Raw genomic sequence first — 21,507 nt, 5'->3', positions numbered from 1 at the left:
TAGGCCAGAACATCAGACACTACGTTCCAGTCACAGCTCTCCCAGCAGCTGCTGCCCTCAATTTATCTCTTTGGTCCTGTGCAATACAGCAAAGGTGAAAGCATACAAACAGCCGAGTGGGCTCACTTTATCTTTGTTTTGAAATCATAAAATATATTTAATTTGAGAGGCAGATAATGGTTTTACTTGTGAGAGTCACGTGGCTGAAGCCATATGAGCTGAATGGATTTCAGATTGGACATCAGGAAGAAATTCTTCAGAGAAAGGGTGATTAGCTATTGGAATGGACTGCCCAGGGAGGTAGTGGAGTCACCGTCCCCGGAGGTGTTTAAGGAAAGACTGGATGCGGCACTTAGCTGACAGGGTGGTGATCGGTCACAGGTCGGATTCGATGCTCTCAGAGGTCTGTTCCAACCTAAGTGATCTGCGTTTCCGTGACGTGCCTGGGCTCACCGCGGGAGAGCAGTAGGTGGTAGGGCCAGCGCTCCTCGGGGAGCTCGCAGGGACAGAGATAACGGGGGCTTGAACCCGAGGACGAGGCAGAAGCTCCGGGTGTCTGACAGGCAGGCCACCGAGTTCAAACATGACGCAATCTCGGAGACTGCTAAACGTTTTTTTCTTGTTGTTACAGGCGTTTTTTGTGAATCCTGAGCTCACGCCTCCCTGCTGACAGCCTCTCTCACAGACAGCCTGCATGGGGTGGGGGGGCCGTTCGCGGCCTTCTCGGGAAGGTCTAGCGGGGCCTTCCCCTTCTCACGGAGCCGCCCCTCGCCCGCAGCTCCTACCGCGGCGGAGCCCTCGGCCCCGCGCCCCCTCCCTGAGCCGGCGGAGCTCCGCCCGGCGGCCCCGCTCTGCCTACCTGGAGCCACCTCTATGGTGCGGGGCGGAGCCGGGCGGCGGGGGCGGCGCGGCGGGACGGGCGCCCGGGCCGGCGGCTGCAGCGACTCCCCTTTGTGTCTGGAGCCGCCCGTGCTGTTGGGGCGGGCGGGCGAGAGGGGGCGCGGGCGGCGGAGCTTCGGCCCTCGCTCGGCTCCCGCCCGCAGCCGGCGGCGGGCAGGGGAAGGAGGCGGAGCGGCCCCTCGCCGGCGAGCCCGGCGCGGGGGGAGGAAGGCGCTGGCAGCGCGGACGGGCTGAGCGGAGACCGGCGTGAGGAGGCCGGGCTAGGCTGCCCGGCGCTGTGGAAACTCGGGGCGGGAGGCGGAGAACGGGAAGGGCCTTTGCCCGCCTAGAGCAGCCGGGTGCGCTCGCAGCTGGAGCCGCCGAGGAGGGGCCTCGCCGCCCCGGGCCCCACCTTTGTCGGGGTGGCCGGGGGTGGCGTCGGTGCTGCGGCGGGGGCCGGGGCAGCGCGGAGGAGCCCGCTCGGCGCGGGAGGCAGATGGGCCGGGATGCAGCCGTGAGAACAGGGGGCCTCGCCGCCGCCTTCCCCGGAGCGTGAGGCAGCGAGGAGGGGCGGCCAGAGGACAGAGACCTTTGCCGGGATGGGACGCGCCGCCGCCGTGAGCCCCTAGCTCGCTCTCCGTGCCCCGGCCAGCCCGCAGGGCCCGCGCTGACTGACACCGCTGTGGGCGCGTCTGGATATGTTCCCTTCCCAACCGGGCGCTTTCTTCGATGTCGTGAAGCTGCGTGGGAAATAGCCCGGTTCCCAGCGGGGTCGGGAGCGTGCCGCCGTCCTCCCCGGCGGGGGAGATGCCGCGGGGCTGGGAGGCAGAGCCAGGCGCTTCCCCCGTGTCCGCTGAGCGCTGCCGGCTCCCGAGGCATGAAGGCAGGCGGCTGTAATGGAGTAAGAGAGAAGACGGCTCCTCTCATCTGCCATTTGCCCTTCCAGACGGGATTGTAAACCGAGAGAGTTAAGGAAGGCTGTGCGAAAGCAGGAGGAATTTCCTCTCTTCGGGGTTTGGCTTTTTTTTTTTTTTTTTAAACCCCTTTTTTTTTTTTCTCCTGCCGGCTCGAACCGTGGCTTGCCCAGGTATGCCTGCCTCACTGCAGCACCTTGTGCTGGTGCTCCTGCTCTCCAGTGCCACCCTGCTGCTCGGCACTGCGGCTGGTGAGTAGCCACTGGGTGGAACGAACTGGCCATTTTGGCAGCGGGAAGGGGGTGGGGTCCGCTGGTATTTGGGCACATCTGTGCCTCCTTACAGAGTGGTGTGCATCTATTTCAGCGGGGAAGCCTGATAAAAGTTTTGAAATCGTGATACGTTGAGTGTCTCGGGGAATAAAATCTGCTTTATTGTGTAAATGAGCTCGACCTGCACTCAGTAAGAATGCTTTGCTTAGATCTGCATCTCTTGTCTAATAACTTACTTCAGTTTTGGAAATATATATAATCTTTTTGTTTTGCATACCTCGCCCTTTGTAAGGTAACGCAGGAATTTTTAATATATATTTTAATCGTCAGCAGAGCTGTGCCTGTTTCGCTGTGGGATCTTCGGGCACAGCCATTTTTAATTTTATCAGCATCGGTGCTTCTCGGGGCCTTACACATGTGCTGTAGTTTTATAACAGAATTACTCTAATGTGTATTTTTTTTTCCCCTGGAGAGATCTGAACCAAATATGCAGCTATTTCTTTTGTCACTTGTGATTATAGAACACAAAAAACACTATTAAGGAATACTGAAAGGTCTTGAAGACTACTCTTTTTTTATAACAAGAAGTTGGAAGCAGAAATGCTAAGAGCATCCTTACTCATATATTTGGACACTCTAGTCCTATTTTTAATTGTGTTCGGAAGCTCAGCGTTAGATATTGCAGGGTGTTGGAAAAGAGATGTGTGTTGGTCTGGCATCCTTTGCTTTTCTGTCACGGTGACAGATTAACATGTTGGAGCCTTCGAGTGTAACCCAGCTTTGTTAGGCAGGAATACCAATTGTTCTTGCAGTATGCGTTTTCCAGCACTTTTAGAAGACTCCTACGACTTTCCAGTCGTTGTATTGATCGGGATCCAATCTGCAGTGCTTGCTTTTTCTTCGTGATATTTTGTAATCTTCTGGATATAGTTCACAAGCAAATCTTCAGAGGAAAATTGCTGAATCTTGCTAAGATGACCCAACAAGCTGATGGTGGTTTCCATGTTATGTTTCAGTGAAGTCTTAAAATTAATTTATCAAAGTTGAAGATACTTGGTGTCTTTATTAGGAGAATCCTGTAAATGACACATGTTTAGGCAGTTTCTGCGTCTCTCTGACTGGATACTCCCTGATTTTCTTGCTTCTGCTTACTAAGAGGTCTCTTTCAGGAAGATTCATAAATTAAAAGCTTGATGTTCCCTATATCATTCTGACCTTTGACTGCCATTATTTTAGATGGATGTCTGCAGCGTCTCTCTGTGGTCGTTTCTAAGGAGTGTTTTTGGTTTATTCTCCTTTTTTTTTTTTTTTTTTTTCCCTGGGAGAAGGGACTTCTGAAGGTCAAAAATCTTGGTATTAAAAGCACATATGAATCAAGAATGGTCAGCATCTCAGCTTTTCTTTCAAATGTATTTTTTTAAAAAGTGTAGGCTTTTTTTGCTTTTGTGAAAACTTCAGTGAGTTGGTAATTTCTGTGCCCTGATGAAGAAGGGTTAGTGAAGGAGCAAGTACAGATTTGTACCAGGCCAAGGGCTGGGCAGGTGCTGTAAGAGCCCATTTGCATGGTTTACCCAATTCCCTTCAATTCTGACCTGGCAACAGCATTCCCAGTACATCAGTTCTGCCTTGTTAAAAGGGTATTAACTATGCCAGCTTGGTCGGTTGGTTTGTGAATAGGAACCTATTTTCCCATTGTGATTTATTTCTTAATTGTGAATTTTTAACAATTCACATTTAAAAAAAACTTGGTCATAATCCTCTGTAAAAGTAATTACATGGATGATTTGAGCTTTGGTTAAGGAAGCTAATGGCTGATTTTAAGTTTATACTGCATTTCAGAAAAAAATGTCTATACATGGGGAAGCTACACTAATGTGTAATTCTGCCCTTTTATGTTCATGAAAGAGCCAACACTCTTTCTTCTCTTCCCCTCCCCCAAAGTATGAACTGTATGCTCCCATCAGAGTGAAAATGCTGCCTTTGTAGCTTTGAAACCCCTATTAATTCTTTCTTCTGATTAGTGAACAGATACTATATCTCAGCAGTGTATAGAATTGAGTGCCTATAAATGCAAAATCATGACATCAGAGGGAAAGTATTTTGATAACAGGTTTTTAAGTTTCTGTCTGGAGGAGAATATCTGGACCTCTCTGGGGAGAGCTCCACAAAGACCTGGGCTCAATATGGACAGGAAAGGGATGATAAAATGATGAATAAAGAAGATGACACAAAAAATCTTACCGGGGGGTTGTAGATAATAGTTCCACTCATAGTCTGGAATATGAATGAAGCAAGACGGTGATTCTTCCTTCCCCTTTCTAATTGAAGATATAATAAAGAACTAGCTCTAGATGCAGAAATATTTGCTGATTATTAGGACGAAAATATTACTGGCTTCCTCCACAAAATACAGATCTTAACAGTTATCTGATAAGTCTGCTTTTAAATAATGTATTAGTCTTTGTAAAGAGAAATGCTTTAGTGAGGACATTTTACTGACAGCAGTCTTGGGTAAAGGTTTAAAAAGCAGTATTGGACAAAAATGGTTTGCAACACTTTGTTCTTTATTTTTCACGTTATTTGAAATACTTCTAAATCTTCTGTTTAGAACTGTGAGACATATATAAATATGTCTTTATATATATAGAGGATTCTGGTGTGTTAATCATGAGGGTTTGTGCCTGAAGAGGTAGTTGGTGAACCTTTGAGCTGTTCCCCAGTATTGCAAAAGAATTTTGTTTGGGTGTTCTTATGGACCAGATATTAAAGATACAATCTTTCCTCATTTCACTTGCTTACGTTCTGTGATATGCAATACTGAACCACTTTTCCTTCTGCATACATGTCCAGGGTAGACAGCATTCCATTGTCTAATGTGTAAATTATTTGCAGAAAGTATAAGGTGAAAATTAAAGCAAACAGAATATCCTTTTATCTTTGGGAGTATTTTCATAATTCTGTATCTGTGCAGTTCAATAGGGCTGAAAAAATTAAAGCGTGAAAGGAATTGGATAGAGATTGAATTTTTTTTAAATTATAATTTTAATTATTAATTAAAATGAGTGAACTGAAGCATCTTTCTGTAATTCTGTCTTGCCAGTTTAAGTTACTTTAGTATCTCAACATAATTTGTCTGAAATGTGAATTGGGTGAAATGAGGAATAATCTCCTTTGGATATTCAACTCAGTTCTTCTAATTCAGTGTTTCAAATTAGTAACTGACCCTGTGTATCTTGCATATTAAACAGTGGGGTTTTTTGAAACTTATCTGCACCCCGATTTCTACTTATTTACTAGAGCTATACCCATTGTTTATGGTTTTTTTCAAATGTAACCTAAAAATTCTGTTTATTTTTCTGTTTGGGTTGGGAGTCATCTCAGAAATCTTAGCCTGGGAAATGGAAGCCAGGCTGTTGCCTGAAGGATAACCACAGCACAAGTGCAGCCTGGACACCAGGCTGGGCCTTCATGGGCATGTGTGTGTGTGTAAAGAAATTGTGTGGCTGTGCAAGCCGTTCACCCTGCTGGGAAGAGCCTTTTTTTCATTAGGTAAATCAGCCTGTATGAGCCTCTGTGATAGTTTTACTCAGGTGCTTCAGTTCCCAAGCAGACTTCAGTACTGGGTACTGCACTGTGCAGTGCTGACACAGCCTGTGAGGAAATGGAAGCTGTGCTCATCTGGTGGCCAAGGAACCCAAATTTCAAGCCCTGAGACATTACACAGATACCTTGCTCCAGTGTGAATGGTTTTACCCTCAAAGGAGCCATGTATAAAAAGTTGGCTCAATTGTCTGCCTATCCTTCTCTGATGAAGGCAGGCCAACCTCACTTCACCCTGGACAAAGAGGGAAGCATAACTGTATTTCTTAAAATTATTCTTACAGTGAAGTTTGTTGAAGTGGTTATTTTGATGGCACTAATAAGTTCTAAAAAATATTTGTTGACTTCTGCGTTGTTGCTCCCCTTCCTTTTTATATTTCATTAAGTATTTCTCAGTAGTTTCTATAGTCAGTGGCATTGTTTCCTTGGCAGATACCATTTTCCTCTGCCTTTCTCACTGGAGAGAGAAGAAATTTATATTGGTCTCTTCAGCAATGTTTTATTTCTAACAACAGAGTGCCTGGTACTGGAGCTGCATTGTGTTTGGACTCAGTCTGGCTGTGCTATGAATATGTGCTGTCACTTTCTGGGCAGAATATAACTTTATAGCCAGGGCTGTGAGCTGAGTGTAAAGTTTCATTTGGAACAAAATGTTTATGCCCTGAATAAAACAGGCTGGGTGATGATTTAGGTTGGGTAGGACTGGAATCTGTGCATAGCTTACAGGCAGTAACTATTAATTTTATTGAGATTGTAGACTTAGTGGAGCTACTCACTGCTTGATTTTGAATTTAAGAATAAGTAAAATACAGGAACTGTTCCCCAAAAGACTAACATTTCAGTATGCAAACTGATTTTCTACAGTGTGGATTTTATGGTGTTTTGTTTTGGGTTTTTTTGTGGGGTTTATTTGGTTGATTGTTTTTTACTTGTTTGTGGTTTTTGGTGGTGTGGTTTTTTTTCCCCTCTTATTTTTTTTCTGAAGCATAAGTTCACAGAAGCATAATGCTGGAAGTTGTTTCTCTGTTTCCTCCATGGCCTGGTTGTATAAGTACAGATAATAATGTCTGTCTAACATCTCTAAAATCTCCAGTGAAGAGGGATTTCACAGCCTGTCTAGGTAGTCTGGCCTGTTACAGTGCTTAATTATCATGTTTTTCATAATGCAACAGTAGTAGATTTTTTTTTTTGCCTCTTTTATAATGCAAGATTGTTTAAGATATGCCATAATTAATATGTGGCAATCCACCTGAAAATGTAGTGTACATACATAGGCAGTTGCCAGGGAATACCACTTTAGATAAGTTCCCGTGTTTAAGCTTAGTGTCTTGATTTTGGCTACAGTAATTTGTGATGATAACCTTGAGTTGATCATCAGTGTTTTAAAATGCAATTTTTCAGTTTTTAAAAATTTTGAGAACTGTGCTTTTCCCAGAATTTCGATTCCTGATGGTGCCTTCCTGACTGGAGATGTCTGTTAATGTGTTAATTGCAGAGCTGGGAGCTGGGCTGAGCTGCTGAGAATCTGATAGGAGAGGTCAGTCAGGGGGTGTGGTGAGCAGGAAGAAAGGCTGGGACAGGAGAGATTTGAAAGGATGAAGGATTGGGTCTGGTTTGCTGTGGGTGAGAACCAAAGCGTATTAGACAGCCAGACAGAGATAGTGTCTGAACATTTGTCAGACTTCCTTGGAGAATGAGTGGAATGAACCTTCTGCACTGGGAAGGGAGAGAAAGCTTAGTTATAGGTAGCAGTTCGAAGATCTCTGTTCTTTCTTGTGAAATGAATGAGACACAGAGTCATTCAGATGATGTCTTTACCCTTCTCTTTTTCCCTCAGTCTTGTAAGTTTCGAAACCACAAGCTTTTGGGTGGTGATGCCATTTTGTTTCAAGTCACTGGGATGTGTCAGTTTTGTCAGTTGCCTTACTGAGTTTGCTTCCAATCGTGTGTTCTGTTTTGAACTGTAAATGTGTCTACCTTTTGCGCCTCTCAGTACTCTGTATTCTCTCTTTGGTTTATTCTGTGAGAGAAGGAAGGAAAAATATGCATTATGGACCCAGAAGACTGACATCTGTGAACCCTTCTGTCTCCACCTCTAACTCTGTAATCTGCTAGCCAATTTCAACCATATGTGAAAGATGAGAAAAGTCTCAAGAGATTAATTTGCTACCATATTCATGAAAAATTAGGAACTGAAAGAGGAATAGAGGAAAAAGCTCCAAGGTAGAAGTTTTTCAAGGGAAAACTCAGCCCAGGATGTAAGTGTTGGTGCATACACTGCTCTGGACTATGTACAGAAGATTATTTTTCCCTGTTCACTTGGCATGCTGTAGGAGATCCGGGGGAGAATGAGGGATCCCTCTGTGGGAGATGTGGGAGTTGGCTAAGAAGTGTGGGAGAAGAGTCACATTTCTAGGCAATTAGTTTGCTGCTTGTGGAACAACTAGTGTTTCTGAGACAATGTAGTAGCCAATTTTTTTGACTGAACTTGCAAAACAATGGCCAAATAATTTTACTGAATGCTTATTTATGAACTTCACAGTGTGTATGAGTAACTTAAATGGCATTACCTTTCTGCTTTAGATATGGACAATATAATCTATTTTATTGTTTTTCACACTTTGAAAACTGCATTTAGCTGATTGTCCTGTGTGTATTCTGTAGTTCAGATATCCCACACATCAAGCTTCCTTATGATCTTCTTTTCAACAGTGCTGTAACTCAAGCTTTTCCAGTGGTCCCTTTGAATGTTTTTGTAATGCATATATTTATAATTGCTTCAATCTATGAAGTTCATGAAAAGTAGTTTTATTATTTGTTTAAGCAGGAGTAATGGGAAGGTACATACTGTCACCTTCTGGGCTGGAGTAAGTGGCAGACAATGACATTGGCAGTGGTACAGGGAACCTTGCATTACCTTGCCCACCTGCCACTAACAAGTCGGTACAGAAGCTCTTACTATTATGTCCAGCCAAAAGATGACATTTATGCTGCTTCTTCTACTATATATCCTTTGACTGTTTTGAGTTGTAAGCAGGATGGGTGTAAGCAAAGATGGGTAAGAGGCTTTTTTGGGTTTTTTGGTGGTGGTGAGGTGGCTGTAAGTATGATCATAGGTCACGTATGTTAATTGGGCTCCTTAGTTTATACATTGGAGAATGCAGCACCTAATTAATATCAAAGTCCTGGGCGTTGGCAGTGTCATCTCAAGCTCGTCATTCTTGGCATGAAGTGCAGTTCCCTCTCCATAGGTCACACAGGTCAGGTGTACCTGGTGTGAGAAGCTTTAATGTAGTTCAGGGACAAGAACAACTGACTAAACATGATCTACTGCTCTTGCTTTTCCCTTATGAGACTTCCTCAGTAAGGTTTGGTTTCTGTTAAAAATAAAACATTTTATTTCTACAATTAAAGCAGCAGATACTTGATACAAGACTCTTAGACTATCCATGTTAAAGAACCTTAATTAGATTTTCCCAAGAATTAAAATTAATCCACAATCCTTTGTTAGACTTCACAAACTTGTATTGGGAAAAGTAGTGGGTTGTGATACCATTAAAGCCATTTTCTCTCGTAGTGATTATATTAAATAAATGATCTCACACCAGTATGCTTAGTTATCCACTGTAAAAAAATGCTTGCTTTTGTTAGTGTAGTGGTTGTGTTGTAGTCAGATTGTTGCTGAATGTACTTGAAAATTAGTCCTTCCTTCTGATGCTGTCCTTCAGAGAGAAGTCAGTAAAGCTGATTTCTTTGGGAGGCTTAGTGTTCCTGTACCTTCCAAGCTGCAAAAATCTTGGTGTGGACGTATTTTTTGCAGAAGATAATGTGCTGTATGCTGTGAATTTTTGTCAGTCTTTTTATTTGTTTAAAACCTAAACTCAAGAAATTTTTTCCATATTTATTTATAGAGAAGGGACTTGGCTGAAAATTTAGATGTTTTAAAATTATGATCGGTTCTTAAATATAAATTTTTATTATATTTACCTGTCTGAGATATGAATGGTATGTATAACCGATGTAGTAAGGTGAAGAAAACTAAGGTTGTAGTAGGAAATTTGCAGCAGCTGTCTTTTAAGTTAGACAGTGGCACTGCCATAGATATGCAAAGCAGGCACTTAGCCCAAGAAGAAGCTTTCTGTATTAAAATAATTTCAGCTGCAATCAGAGGAGGATAAAAGGAACCCTGTAATGAAGTTCGTCTGGATGCCACCACGGTGTTGGTTTCTTATGTTTGCATGTTTGAAGTTCTTTTCCTTTATTTCTGGCCGAGGTGGCGCAGGCCGGGAGCTGCAGCCGGCGCAGCTGCCGCGGCCGAGCTCCCCGGGCGGGCCCGGGCTGTAACAGGAGCCGGGCTCAGCCCCGCGCCCGGGCCGCCGCAGCGCGCTCGGCTGCGAGAAGTGGAAGAACTCGTTCCAGCCTTCTGTGCTATTCTTACTCGGCTCTGCAGGCAGGGATGAATGACTCAGTGAATTTAAATGAGTGAAAAAAGATGTGGAAAGGTTAGGATAAATTATTCCTCATGCCCACTGCGGCATTATTTGGATCTCTGTAAACTTTTTAGTATAGAAAATATGCAAATTCTCAATTCTAATGTGTATGACACGGATACAGTGAACACGAGTTGTAAAACATACATGTATATATGAGTGTGTGTGTGTGTGTGTGTATCCTTAGATATTCAGTATGTTACCAAAATTCTACCAGTATGTTCTGCTGCGAAAACCTAATATTTTAATAGTAGCAAATTTACTGTTTGCGTGGTGTTCTTAATTTCCAAAAAGTCCTCATAAATGGCTTATTTTGTGGGATGGGTAAACTTTACACTTATTAATTACATCCAGATTCTATCAGGACCTGTTAAATAATTTACTTTTAGTTATGCTAAGATGAATCTGACCTAATTAAATTTTAGTTAAATTTAATCTGTAGTAGTTAATGCTGTTGCAGCAGACCACAATTATTTGGTCACAGTTTTTTTCTCATTGTTTTAGCCAAGAATTTCAAATCCAGTATTTTTCCTGATTTTTTTCCATACAGAGTTAGAAATATCTAAAGTGACAAATAGAGAGACTTTGTTGTCTTTTATTGTTTCCTGTCAGAGAAGTAGTAGCATTAAGGAAGCTGTCAGCAAAATTTAGCTTCCCTTATTTTAAGAAATACTGGAATAGAATGTTTGTGTGCAAAACAACCCCCTAATTATTATTTTACTAATCTGTATGTAGACTGTATAGCTACTTAAAACTGAAGATGTGGCCTTTGGGTACAGGAATACACAGTCTAAATATGACATCACAGAGTAAATTAATTTTTAAAATGGGGAGAAGGGGGGTTGTTTAAAGTAAGGTACACTAGTGATACAGTAATAATATAATAACTCAACTTTGTGGTTTCACTTGGAGAATATAAGAATATTTTCTTCTCATTTTGCAATGTGCAGGGGAAAAAATCAGTGAGGTCCTAAGACAGTTGAATAATAAGCGGTGCCACAATATATGAGACTTGTAAGAATATTGTGAGCAGGGGTCACTTCACTGCGGAAATCACTAGGGGCATTTAAGAGGGAATGTACTGAAAGGGATGTTGCATTGAGTTCTGTTGAGGAATGGAAGAGTTAAATGTGGAAACAACTTTTCAGATGTTATGTACTTTGAAGTAGTCATCAAAACAAAGTCTTTCATCTTGAAGAAGTGAAGGTCTGCAAATACTGTGAAGGAAGCAAATATTGCCAAAGTGATATCATGGCCAGCAACTTGATTTTTCTTGACTGGTTTTGGAAGAGTGGGAGAAAGGTTAGCAACAAAAGAGCTGAGCTGAGAACATAATAAGGCGTGCAGAAAAATAAAGAATGGGCTTTTAATGTGGTATAAACAAAACTAGGAACAGACTTGGTGATCCAATAACGAGGGAAGAAGATAGGTGGAAAAAAAAAAGCTCTGCAGTTAATTAAGGTTCTCATTAAACACTGGGAGAACCATTGTGAAGAAGAGTGAATTGTGTGTAGCACCAGGGCAATGTGCATTGTCCTCTCACTCCTGGATGCCCTGTTTCAGAAGGAAGCTTGCACTGGCTAAGTGAGAAAGCATCTGAAATTGCCAGTAAATCCAGACTGTGCCCTAGAACTCTGTCTGAACTGCACTGTGTGTAGCCAATGCTCATGATAATAGCAGCAACAGGTTTTTGTTTGACCTGTAAAGAAACAGATGAAAAGCAAAATTTTAACTTTTAAAGAACATTTAAAAAAAGTTTTTATGTGGCATATAATGCAAAAATTTACAGAACCTTTTTACAGAGAGCCTGAATAATCTTATTTCAGTTAGTTGTACTAACTGAAATAAGAATTTTCTTAAAATCTCAACCTTTATGTCTTTATCTTTTTGATTATGATTAAAATTCCATAAATTTGTTGTTACATATTAGTGAAAACCAGTGCTTAATTGAAGTGACTGAAAGGCGTTTTCCATACAGTACCTGTGTTTTAGTGTTGCTTTATTACAGCAAGTGAGATATGGCTTTCCTTGGTGCTGGTTTAGTGTATTTGTTGTGCATATGGTATCTTTTCTGCCAAGTTCAAATCTTAAAATGTAGTTAAATCCATAGTTTTCAGACATCAGAATTCAGCATACATTTAATGACACTGTTGTATATCACTTCCAGTCTTGCTGCAATATGTTCATGCATATAATGCAAAAGAAAAATGCAAAGACATCAACAGCCTTTAGACAGGCTTTTAATTGAAGATAAATCAAGATAATTCTACATACTGAACTTTTTTACTGTATCAACTAACTTGTCTTTTATATCTTTGCTGAGGGGGAAATGAACATTTATGTGAATGTTCTCTGTTTAAATGGAAATTTAATAAGTAAGTGACTTTTCCCTTTCTGTGCTGATGTGATGCCAGTTCTGAGCCTCTCAGTGTTGCTTTTTTTCTTGTTTTTGTGTTCATGCTATAAGCTTAAACCCAGAATCACTCTGGGACAATGAAGTCCAGTACAGTTATATTCTATTTCCAGATGCTTATTATACAAGGTGCTGGTGTAATCCCACAAGCCTTTTTAGTATTTCTGTGTTCTGAATACTTTATTCATTTGTACACATTCTTGTACACATTCATAGGTAGTTCTTTGAACTTGACAGAGGTTTTGGAGATCAGGCATTTTATTGAGACTGCCAGGAAATACAGAGAAGTCAGCCTATTGCAATATCCTGGCTTCCCCAGATAAAACTAGACATCCTGGCTGGATGTTTACCAGTGTTATTACAGAAGAAGGTATTTGTGTCTTGATTCTTTCCTAGATTTGTCCATCCTTCTCCACCCTTGCTTTTGTTATTCTTTTTAGGATGGTTAGAATAAGCATGTCACGAATTTACCTTTATGTTACTGACACGTGCTTTCAACATGTAACTGCAGCCAACTGGTGTAAAATGCAGGAGTGCCACAAACAAGCAGTTATTGCATTTAGCTGAAATATTTAATAGCACAGGAGGATGACGTATGCGATGGAATGCGATAGTAAATTCCTTTGTGGCAATGACATAAAGCAGTGTGTTTCAGTGCTTCATTGATAACACTGAAGCTTGCTTCACTTCCCTGAGGTGTGGGAATACGAGGTGCAGAGGTAACTGCATTCCATCGAGTCTCAGTCTAGACAGGCACGAGAGCATCATTCATCCTGCAGCAAACAAGGCAGGCTAATCACCTTCTTAAAAGTGACCTTGCAGCTGAAGAATGTGCTGTGGTGGGCACAAAGGCAACTGGAGAGCTCAGTGCCATCACCAGCAGCACAGGTCCTGGAGCTGAGGGTCTCACCTGAAGGGATGTGGTCAGAATTGCAGAATGCTGGCTCCTCCTCATTTTACAGGGCTGGTGGTTTTTGAAAGAAATGGTTTAATGAATTGCTGTTAATTATGTTTGATTGAAGGAAAAGCTTATTATCTAGTTGAGGTGGGAGGAAGTTTGAAGTGCACTTTTATAGCAATAAGTATTAGAAAGCACCAGTGGAAACTCAGCTCCCTTTAACTGAAGAGGAACAGAGCGAGCTTTGGGTTTTTCAAACAGCATTTATGGGAAGAGGGCTTTTTTTATTGTATTTTATTTATGAAATTGGATGGTGTCTACTTCTAAGGCATAGCAAAATTAAGAGGTAAGTGTGATGTGGCACAAAGTGAGCCTGTTAAATATTTCTGCTGGATTTGGTAGCCCTATCTCTACATAGACACTACCAGAATTAGTTGGAGAGGACTTAGGAGTGGAAAAATGTGGGAGCTATTGAGGAAAGTGTGGAAAGGAATTCTCAAGTTTTCTTGGTTATGTGAGGACAAACAGTTAATAGCAGATGCCCCTAATAGCACAGGAGGCACAAAGAGTGAGATGCACCATAACAGCTTGAGGATAATTGCTAAGAACTCTTAACAAAGAGATGTAAAGGAAGAGAGTGAGTTCAGATGGAAACTAGTTTGCCAACTGCTGTGCTTTGATTGACTCTGTGCATGTTCCTAACCTGTGGTAAGTGTTAAGACAGCTCTTGGAAAGAAGTTGTGAGTATGCAGATGCTGACTTTCTGTAGGATAAATTAAGTAAATTAACACTGTAGTTTCATACTTTGTTATCTGGCTTTGTGGACATCCTTCCTTCTCCCTTGTCAATTGTTCTGCAGGAGATTGTAATCCTGCAGATTAAGATCCAAGTAGAGCATTTAAAGAAGGGAAGATGGAAATGTTCTTAGCTGAGAATGAGCACAGTTCTGTAGTTTTGTTTTCACTAACAAAATCAAAATTACCTAAAACCAGAGCATTATAAATAAACATGAAACGAGTCATATAAACCCCTAAACTATCATTATAGCAACTATCTGACCTTAATTCAGATGCTTTGTGCATAACTATGATGGGTTTTATGAGATGTTTCTCTGCAGGGTATTTACCTCATTTGGTGAAAAAGGGATAATTTCAAGGCCTTGCAGGGAATAGACTTTCACAGTTGCTCACTCTCCTGCTTCTCTCTTCCCCATGGATGTTATATCCTCCAGCTCAGAGGTGGTTCTTTATGTGTGCTTCTTTCTTGATACTATCTCTTCTTAAATTTCACTGACTGCCCTTATTTCATTTATTGTAGAAAGACATTTTTATTTCCACTTGAACATTGCTGTTTTATGCATTTCTTCTCTTTAATGAAAAGAAACGAGTTGTATCATGTTACTAAAAAGAGATCTTTGATAAGTGCTCAGATCAACTGGGGTGCATAAAGGAAGTGCAAGAGACTGAAGTTTATTCTTCCCTAGAGGAATGCTTAGCTTCTCTGACTCTTCTGGTATGCTTTCAAGAAGTAAGGCTCCTTTATTTTTCTACTTTGTCTTGCAGAACACAAATTCTGAGACTCAATTGGCAGATCCACTGTGGATGTATAGTTTGTTCTGGGGGAGATGCTGTTGGGGTGAGATTAGAGGCAGTGTAGGATGGTCATTGCCTACCTAAACTTGGCTCAGTATAGCCCACAAGAGGTGGCTCACCTACCAAACTTCTTTTAAACATGCAGGAGCTTGAGTGGATAATTAAGGAAGTGATTTCAGATATGTATTTAAATAAGGCTTTCAGAAGAATCATAAGACGCTTCGGTTAAGATCTGGGGAGAGGGGCAGTTAAGGTAAAATTGTGGGAAGGGCTATTTTAGTCCTTGAGGAATATACAGGTTCCATGCCACAGATTTCCAAACTATTTCTCTTATGGTGCATTTTATTAAAAGGTTCCAGGACTTTTGAGAGGCAACTAGTAATATAAATTGTCACTGCATAGACAAAAACCAAAATTATTCTCAGCATTGTAAACCCCTGTGTGGCAGGGGAAGGTGGGTGTGAGAGTTCAAAAAGAAAATGATCATGCTTTCTTGGAGATCTGTATCTAGTCATTAGTGTGATAGCGGATACCTTGTAGTTATGCTGGATTTATTTTGAATTTTCATCTTTGTGTTGGAATTGTATTGTGCAAGACTGATGAGATCAGTCTTTGGAAGTTTAGCTTAGAACTGCTGTAGCCTTTGCTTGCTCTGCCCTTCCTATCCTTCCGGTTTTTATTCACCAAATGTACACAAATGTGAACACAAATACTGTCTTCGTCTCAAATGTCTCCATCTGAGGACAAAGACAGAGTTCCTTTCTCATGTCCCATACTTGGCATATGGTAGCATTTATCTAGTTCTGTTAAGGACTGCAGAAGACTTGTTTTAGCAGTGCTGTCTCTCTCTACAGATTCCTGTACTGGAGTTTAGTTGTCCCAAGTGCAAATGATCACACCAAGTAGCAGTGCTTGAGCAGCACAATCACAATCTGTAGTAGTTTGTGTGAGGTCTGCATCCCCTTGTACACTTATTTACACAGCAGCTTGAATCTGGATCCCCTGGCTGGCCTCAGGGCCCTAGCTAATTCAGGCTTGCTATTTCTGTGTGGAACAGAAATAGATACACTCAAAGGTAAAGTTGCCTGCTGCTCTTCAGGGCAGAAGTTGGTTTGGAAGCAGTCTCTGGCTTTTGCTTTGAACCTGTGACAGTATTGAAGACAGTGCCTAGTTCCAAGCTGCAAGCCCTGATATTTTGTAAAAACAGCTGAGAGAAAAGGAAGTAGTAGTTACGGCTGCTGTGTAAGATGAAGAAAGGAAATGGGAGCCTCCCTTAAGTGCAGCCACTAAGAAGGATAGTTAAAAATAGCTTCTTTTCCCTCTAAACAATTGTCTAAGTTACCATAAATCTTTTTTTTTCTTAGGACGTGGAGACAAGTCTCATTCCCTGGGTGCTGCGTTCTGAAACACCAGTTGTGTTTTGAGAACTTGCTCTGCGCACATTGATTATTGCAGGACAGATGTTTAAAAGGAAAAAAACAAACACTGAGGCCCAGCTGTGATTGTAATGAGCAAAAGCATGACAGTACTTAAAAAATACATACACAGTGGATGGGAGGAGGACCACAGTGAGATGAAATATCTTGCTGTTGCTTAGTGTGCTACCAGCAAAGAGAACACATACCTGGTCTGCTGCTTTGGAGTGCACTGTCACCCACTTCAGCATTTCTTCATTACAATCCCAAACTGATGGAGTTTTTGAGATTTATCATGGTAGGAAGCTGGTTGTGATAGCTTTGTACTAAGTAAAGCTGCTGTCAGAGAGAAAAGTTATGAAAAGTGGCAGCTTTATTGCAATATATACAGCTATTAGAGATGGCAATTATAAAAGGAAATTTTTGTTTTGGAAGGTTTAGAAATTAGTTTATTACTTTCTCACCAATGTTAACTGCTCTATTTTAGTTCTATACAAAAAGTTCAAAAGAGAAAACGCTGTCATTTCAAATATATTTTGGAGTGTTTTACTTTGTGCCTTACCCTATTGCTGTTTGAATTCTGATTAGTTAAACTGATTTTTTTATAATCATTCCTGACCACTTCATTTCTTCAACTTGTTATGCCAAGCAAGCCACAGATTCCAAACATCCGTAGTTTTGTATCGTGCACTCATGCTCTTTGTCTTTTTTGATTGAGCTGCTTCTGAGATGTTTAATAAAGCAGCTAAGAAACAGATGACTAAAGAGGTAGTGTGTACAATTGCCCAACTACTTAAATATATTTTAATGACTCAGCAAAAAGTTTTTATTTGGTAGACACATGGTGGATGTTCCTTATTTTAGATGAAAGTGAATTTCTAATCTTAAGCTGCATCTAAATTAGCAGTTCTAAGTCTCTTTACTCTGACATGCTTTCACTGCTTTTCTTAGAAGCAGCAGGAAGCTAGAATGTTCCCTGTGTAACTTATTTTCTTCCTTGTCTTTTGAGAGTGAATCTAGTTGGGGTTTTATATTGCGAGAAAAAACAAATTGTAGAGACGTGACCACATTGCTAAAATTTCATTACTTTCATTTCTTTTTTTTTTTTTTTCATATTTGTGTATTTCCTTTGGTTTTTTTCACTTTTATTTCTCTCTTCTGCCCAGTGTTCTTCAAGTGTCTGTTCTGCCTGTGTAGAAGAGAGAAGAGGTAATTTGAGCCTTAGCATTATCCTGTTATGGTGCTGGAACGCTTTGGTGTCTAATACTAGTACATGTGGAATTATTCTGAGTTCCTGCTTTCTCTGTAGATACCAAGAAATTCCTAGATTCCAAGAACATTTAAATGAACAGATGAAACCCTAAGAGTGTTTTCGTTTAACCTTTTCTGAAACTATTAATTTTTTGCATCACAAGTAGTAAGTTTAGCATGAGGGAGTCCAGTGGGCTAGTGTCTGAGAATCAATAAAAGCAGATCACATGGATTTACTCAGATATTGACAGCTTCTCAGTGCAGTTTGGTGAATTTAAAGATACACATACTGTGGTGAAACTTTAATTAGTTTTTAATTAGTTTAATTAGTAGTTGTGGCTATTTTTTTTTCTTGTAATCTTTTGACTTCCAATCCCTTCCTATTTGTAACAGCCCTTATTTTTGCTAATTGTGAGCTTTGTAATTTTCTTACGCCTTTTTCTGTATGTGTGAGAGAGAGAGCAAGCTCAGGATAATTGTGGTCTTAATTAAAATTATTTGCTTTGGAATTAGGAGACAACATTTTAAGTCATCTTTGGACAGTTGGAACTCTGAGCATCCAAATTCCAAAATGGACAATGTAGTGTTATTAGATTCTTGAATTAAAATTATTTAGTTGCCAAACCTTACATTATGGCCACATGAAAGCCATTATGAAAGTGGTCGTGGCCACTGAGCTATAGTTTTTTTACTCTGGGAGAAACATTCTAACTAGGCACAGATTTCAAACTATATTAATGAAAAGGTACAGTAGAATTAAAAGTATCACAGTCTTTTGTGGCATACAGATGAATGTGTGGTAGAGTATTGGTTAATAGATGGAAAGATAAGACATCTCTAACAGAAAAGGTTATTTCAATGATTTACTACTTGGAAGCACATGAAAATTTAGTGAGGTGCAAGAATGCTGATAGCATAATTGGAGAGTAACTTTTTTCTCTTCTTGATTTTCCCCTGTGACTGAATGGCTGAAGCACGAGGTAGGCACTAGGCTAGTGTGAAGAATGAATCCTCTTCACAGGGGCTATGGAATAAAGATCTGTTTAAGCATGTGGGGAAAAACCCCCTATTTGAGTTAGTCACCAGAAAAGACTGGATAGAGAGGAATTGTTCTTTGCTTAAAGTCTTTGTAGATTTCTTAGTAAATAAACTAAGGAGTAGGTTTCTGATGATGACACATGCACGCAGTTTGTGCATAATTATCTGTCTCTGCCATGGTATGGAAGTGTTCCTTCTTTCAGGGTGGGTAATATTCACTTGTAGTATGTAGTCTTGTTGGTACTAAACAGGAATCTGCAGTGAACCAATTAAAAATACATGGTATCTTGCAATTTTTATTTGTTGATGTAATTCTCTAAATACTATGGAAAACAAATATGCAGTCTTGCATCCAGAAACCTCAGTGAGAGCTTTCTGCTGTAAGATTATGGAAGAAATTAATTTCAGAAGAGAAAAAAAAGACAGCCACAAACTCAAAACTTCATATAGTGAAAACAAGATGTTATTAAAAAGATATCTTGTTGTATGCTTTGAAGTGAGCAGTTTATTTCCTACTGTTTTCTACAATAATATTTTTCTCCTAAGCGTGACATTGTGATCAGAATCATAGAAAAAATACCAGGGACCCAGAGGGTGAGCGGGGGAAAGGGAAGAATAAAAAAGCTGCTTCTACAAAGCAGAGTTGTACTTTATTGGAGACCACAAGCATTTCCAGTCTTTCTCTGTTGCAGCTGCATCTTCTCCCTGGCTTTTGGCCTTTTCATTTGGTTTTGAGGTCCTTTGCTTTTGTCTGCTTTTCTGAGCAGTGGCACCACTGCTGCTTTTTCCACTGACCTGTGTTCTGCCTTTTCACTGTTTTCCACATACCAGCTTTCTTCATATTTCTCTATTTTGTGTGTTACCCTGGGAAAAGCAAGATTAGAAGACAGGGTCATACTTTTAGTTCCATCTTTGCCAGAGTAGGTGCTTGGCTGCTGGATGAGGAGCTGAAGTTCACCTCAGCTTATTTGTAAAGCACCAGATTTTTACCTGCCTATGGAAGCAGCATGTGCAGCAATCCCATGTCCTAGAGAGACTAGAGCATGTCCAGTGCTGCTGGTCTGTGAAAAATTGAGTTTCCAAACTAACTACCCCTTCTGAAGTTTTTCAGAGGCCTATAATTTTGGTACTTTGTCAAGAAAATGAGCAATCCTCTCTCTGTTCCTCTTCTACTTCCCCACAAGAAATAAAAAAGCTCACCGCAAACCAACCAGGAGCCACACCCTTGGTATGAGGCAGCCCGTCTGCCACAGCTTAAATTCAGCTTCTTCCACTTTTAGAATTTGTCAACAGAATACTTTAAAAAGGTATTTTAATATGGACTTCACAACCTATTTTTTCTAGTCTTATTGCAGTCATGACAACATCATTTTAACAGAGTCTGTTTTTAACTTCTCAGTAGAGAAGTGCTTGCTGTATGAAATCTGTGACCTCACTGATAGTTTGGCAAATATCTTAAGCTACTGAAAATGGAGCTCTTCTAAGATGTGTCAGATCCTTAATTACAGGCAGAATTCCAGGCTGGCTTATAATAAATGTAATTACTCCCTTCCCTCTCAATTTAAATTAAAAGCAAGTAAATATAAATAATGTCAATCCAACCATCCCTCAATGCTGTCCTCAATTGGCTAACATTGGAAAGGTGGCTAACAGTGCAATTAGTTTTTAGAGGAGATCCTAAAACTTGAATTTCAGGTTATGTGTATGAACATACTGAGATGAAATAGTGTGAAGGTAGATGAGAACAGGAGTGCTTGTTGTGGTGGTCAGTTTAACAAAACCGAATCATGATCAAAAGCCAATGACAAAACAGACCTAGTGTGTTAATGTAAATATTTGTAACCTATTTGACCTGAATTACCACTGTCTTCCACTGTTTTGCAATTTTGATGCAAACTTTCCTTCTGCTTGAATTTGTCCTGTAACATTATTAACAAATTCTAAAAAAATATCAATTCAGTAGTCAGTAATTTCATGGAGAAATGAAATTTGCATGGAGAAATCTGTAACTGCTAGCAAAATCTTTTGAAGAAGACAGGCAAGCACTCCATTATCTAATGGTGACTAATTGATGTCACTGCTATTCTGCAGCTTGTCCCCACTCCTGGTGCTTCTCAAACAAGCTACCATCTGTGGAGGACAGTATTCTAGTGACTGCTCAAGCTTGTTTTCTGCTCAGTAAGGAGAAGAATGTGTAGGTGAGTGTAGAGGTGAGTGCTTTTAATGGACCTTTTCACAAGAGCATAAAACTCTTCAGAACTGTGCATGCTCCAATTTTTACAATCAGGCTATCAAATAACAAAACCTTGTATCCCATTGGAAAGAAATTTTTGTGTTCTGTTTCTTGGAAGTCCCAGTGGCATAAACTGTGTGTCTGACAACTAGTTTTGTGTATGAAAGATTGTTTTAAAGTCCTTTGCAGGCTAAGTAACTATTGCCATGGTCCCTCTGGTGAAGACAGTGTTAGAATGGCTGTGCAGGTGTAGGTGAGCAGCTGGCTGGTGTGGTTGAGGTACCTTATCACACTCTCCATAGTTTGGAGAGCCTGCATGAGGCAGTGGGGCCAGTGGGAGATTTGATGTTTCTTAATTGACTCAAGACTGTTTTCTGTGGCCATGAGATGTGTTGAATCTTAAAAGGAATATGAGAGACTGGCTGAAAGGTATAGGGGGGAATCAGTGTACAGTACCCCCTACTTTTGTGTACACCAGGTGAAGCTTACAGTGGCTGTGTTGAAGTAGTTAC

General features: G+C 40.7%; 1 protein-coding gene across 1 annotated transcript in view; it reads left to right on the top strand.

Annotated features, from left to right (window-relative positions):
* Positions 1 to 1,105: 1,105 nt before the first annotated feature.
* BMPR2 (bone morphogenetic protein receptor type 2) overlaps positions 1,106 to 21,507 on the top strand; it is a 105,752-nt gene continuing 85,350 nt past the window's right edge. The window contains exon 1 of the mRNA XM_084209661.1: positions 1,106 to 2,044. Within this exon, the coding sequence (XP_084065787.1) occupies positions 1,969 to 2,044 (76 nt within the window). The 5' untranslated portion in view covers positions 1,106 to 1,968. The remainder of the gene's footprint in view (positions 2,045 to 21,507) is intronic.

This window comes from Fringilla coelebs (assembly GCF_963513975.1).
Source record: "Fringilla coelebs genome assembly, chromosome: 7".
NCBI classification, from domain to species: Eukaryota; Metazoa; Chordata; class Aves; order Passeriformes; family Fringillidae; genus Fringilla; species Fringilla coelebs.
This window is presented reverse-complemented; position numbering and strand designations above follow the sequence as displayed.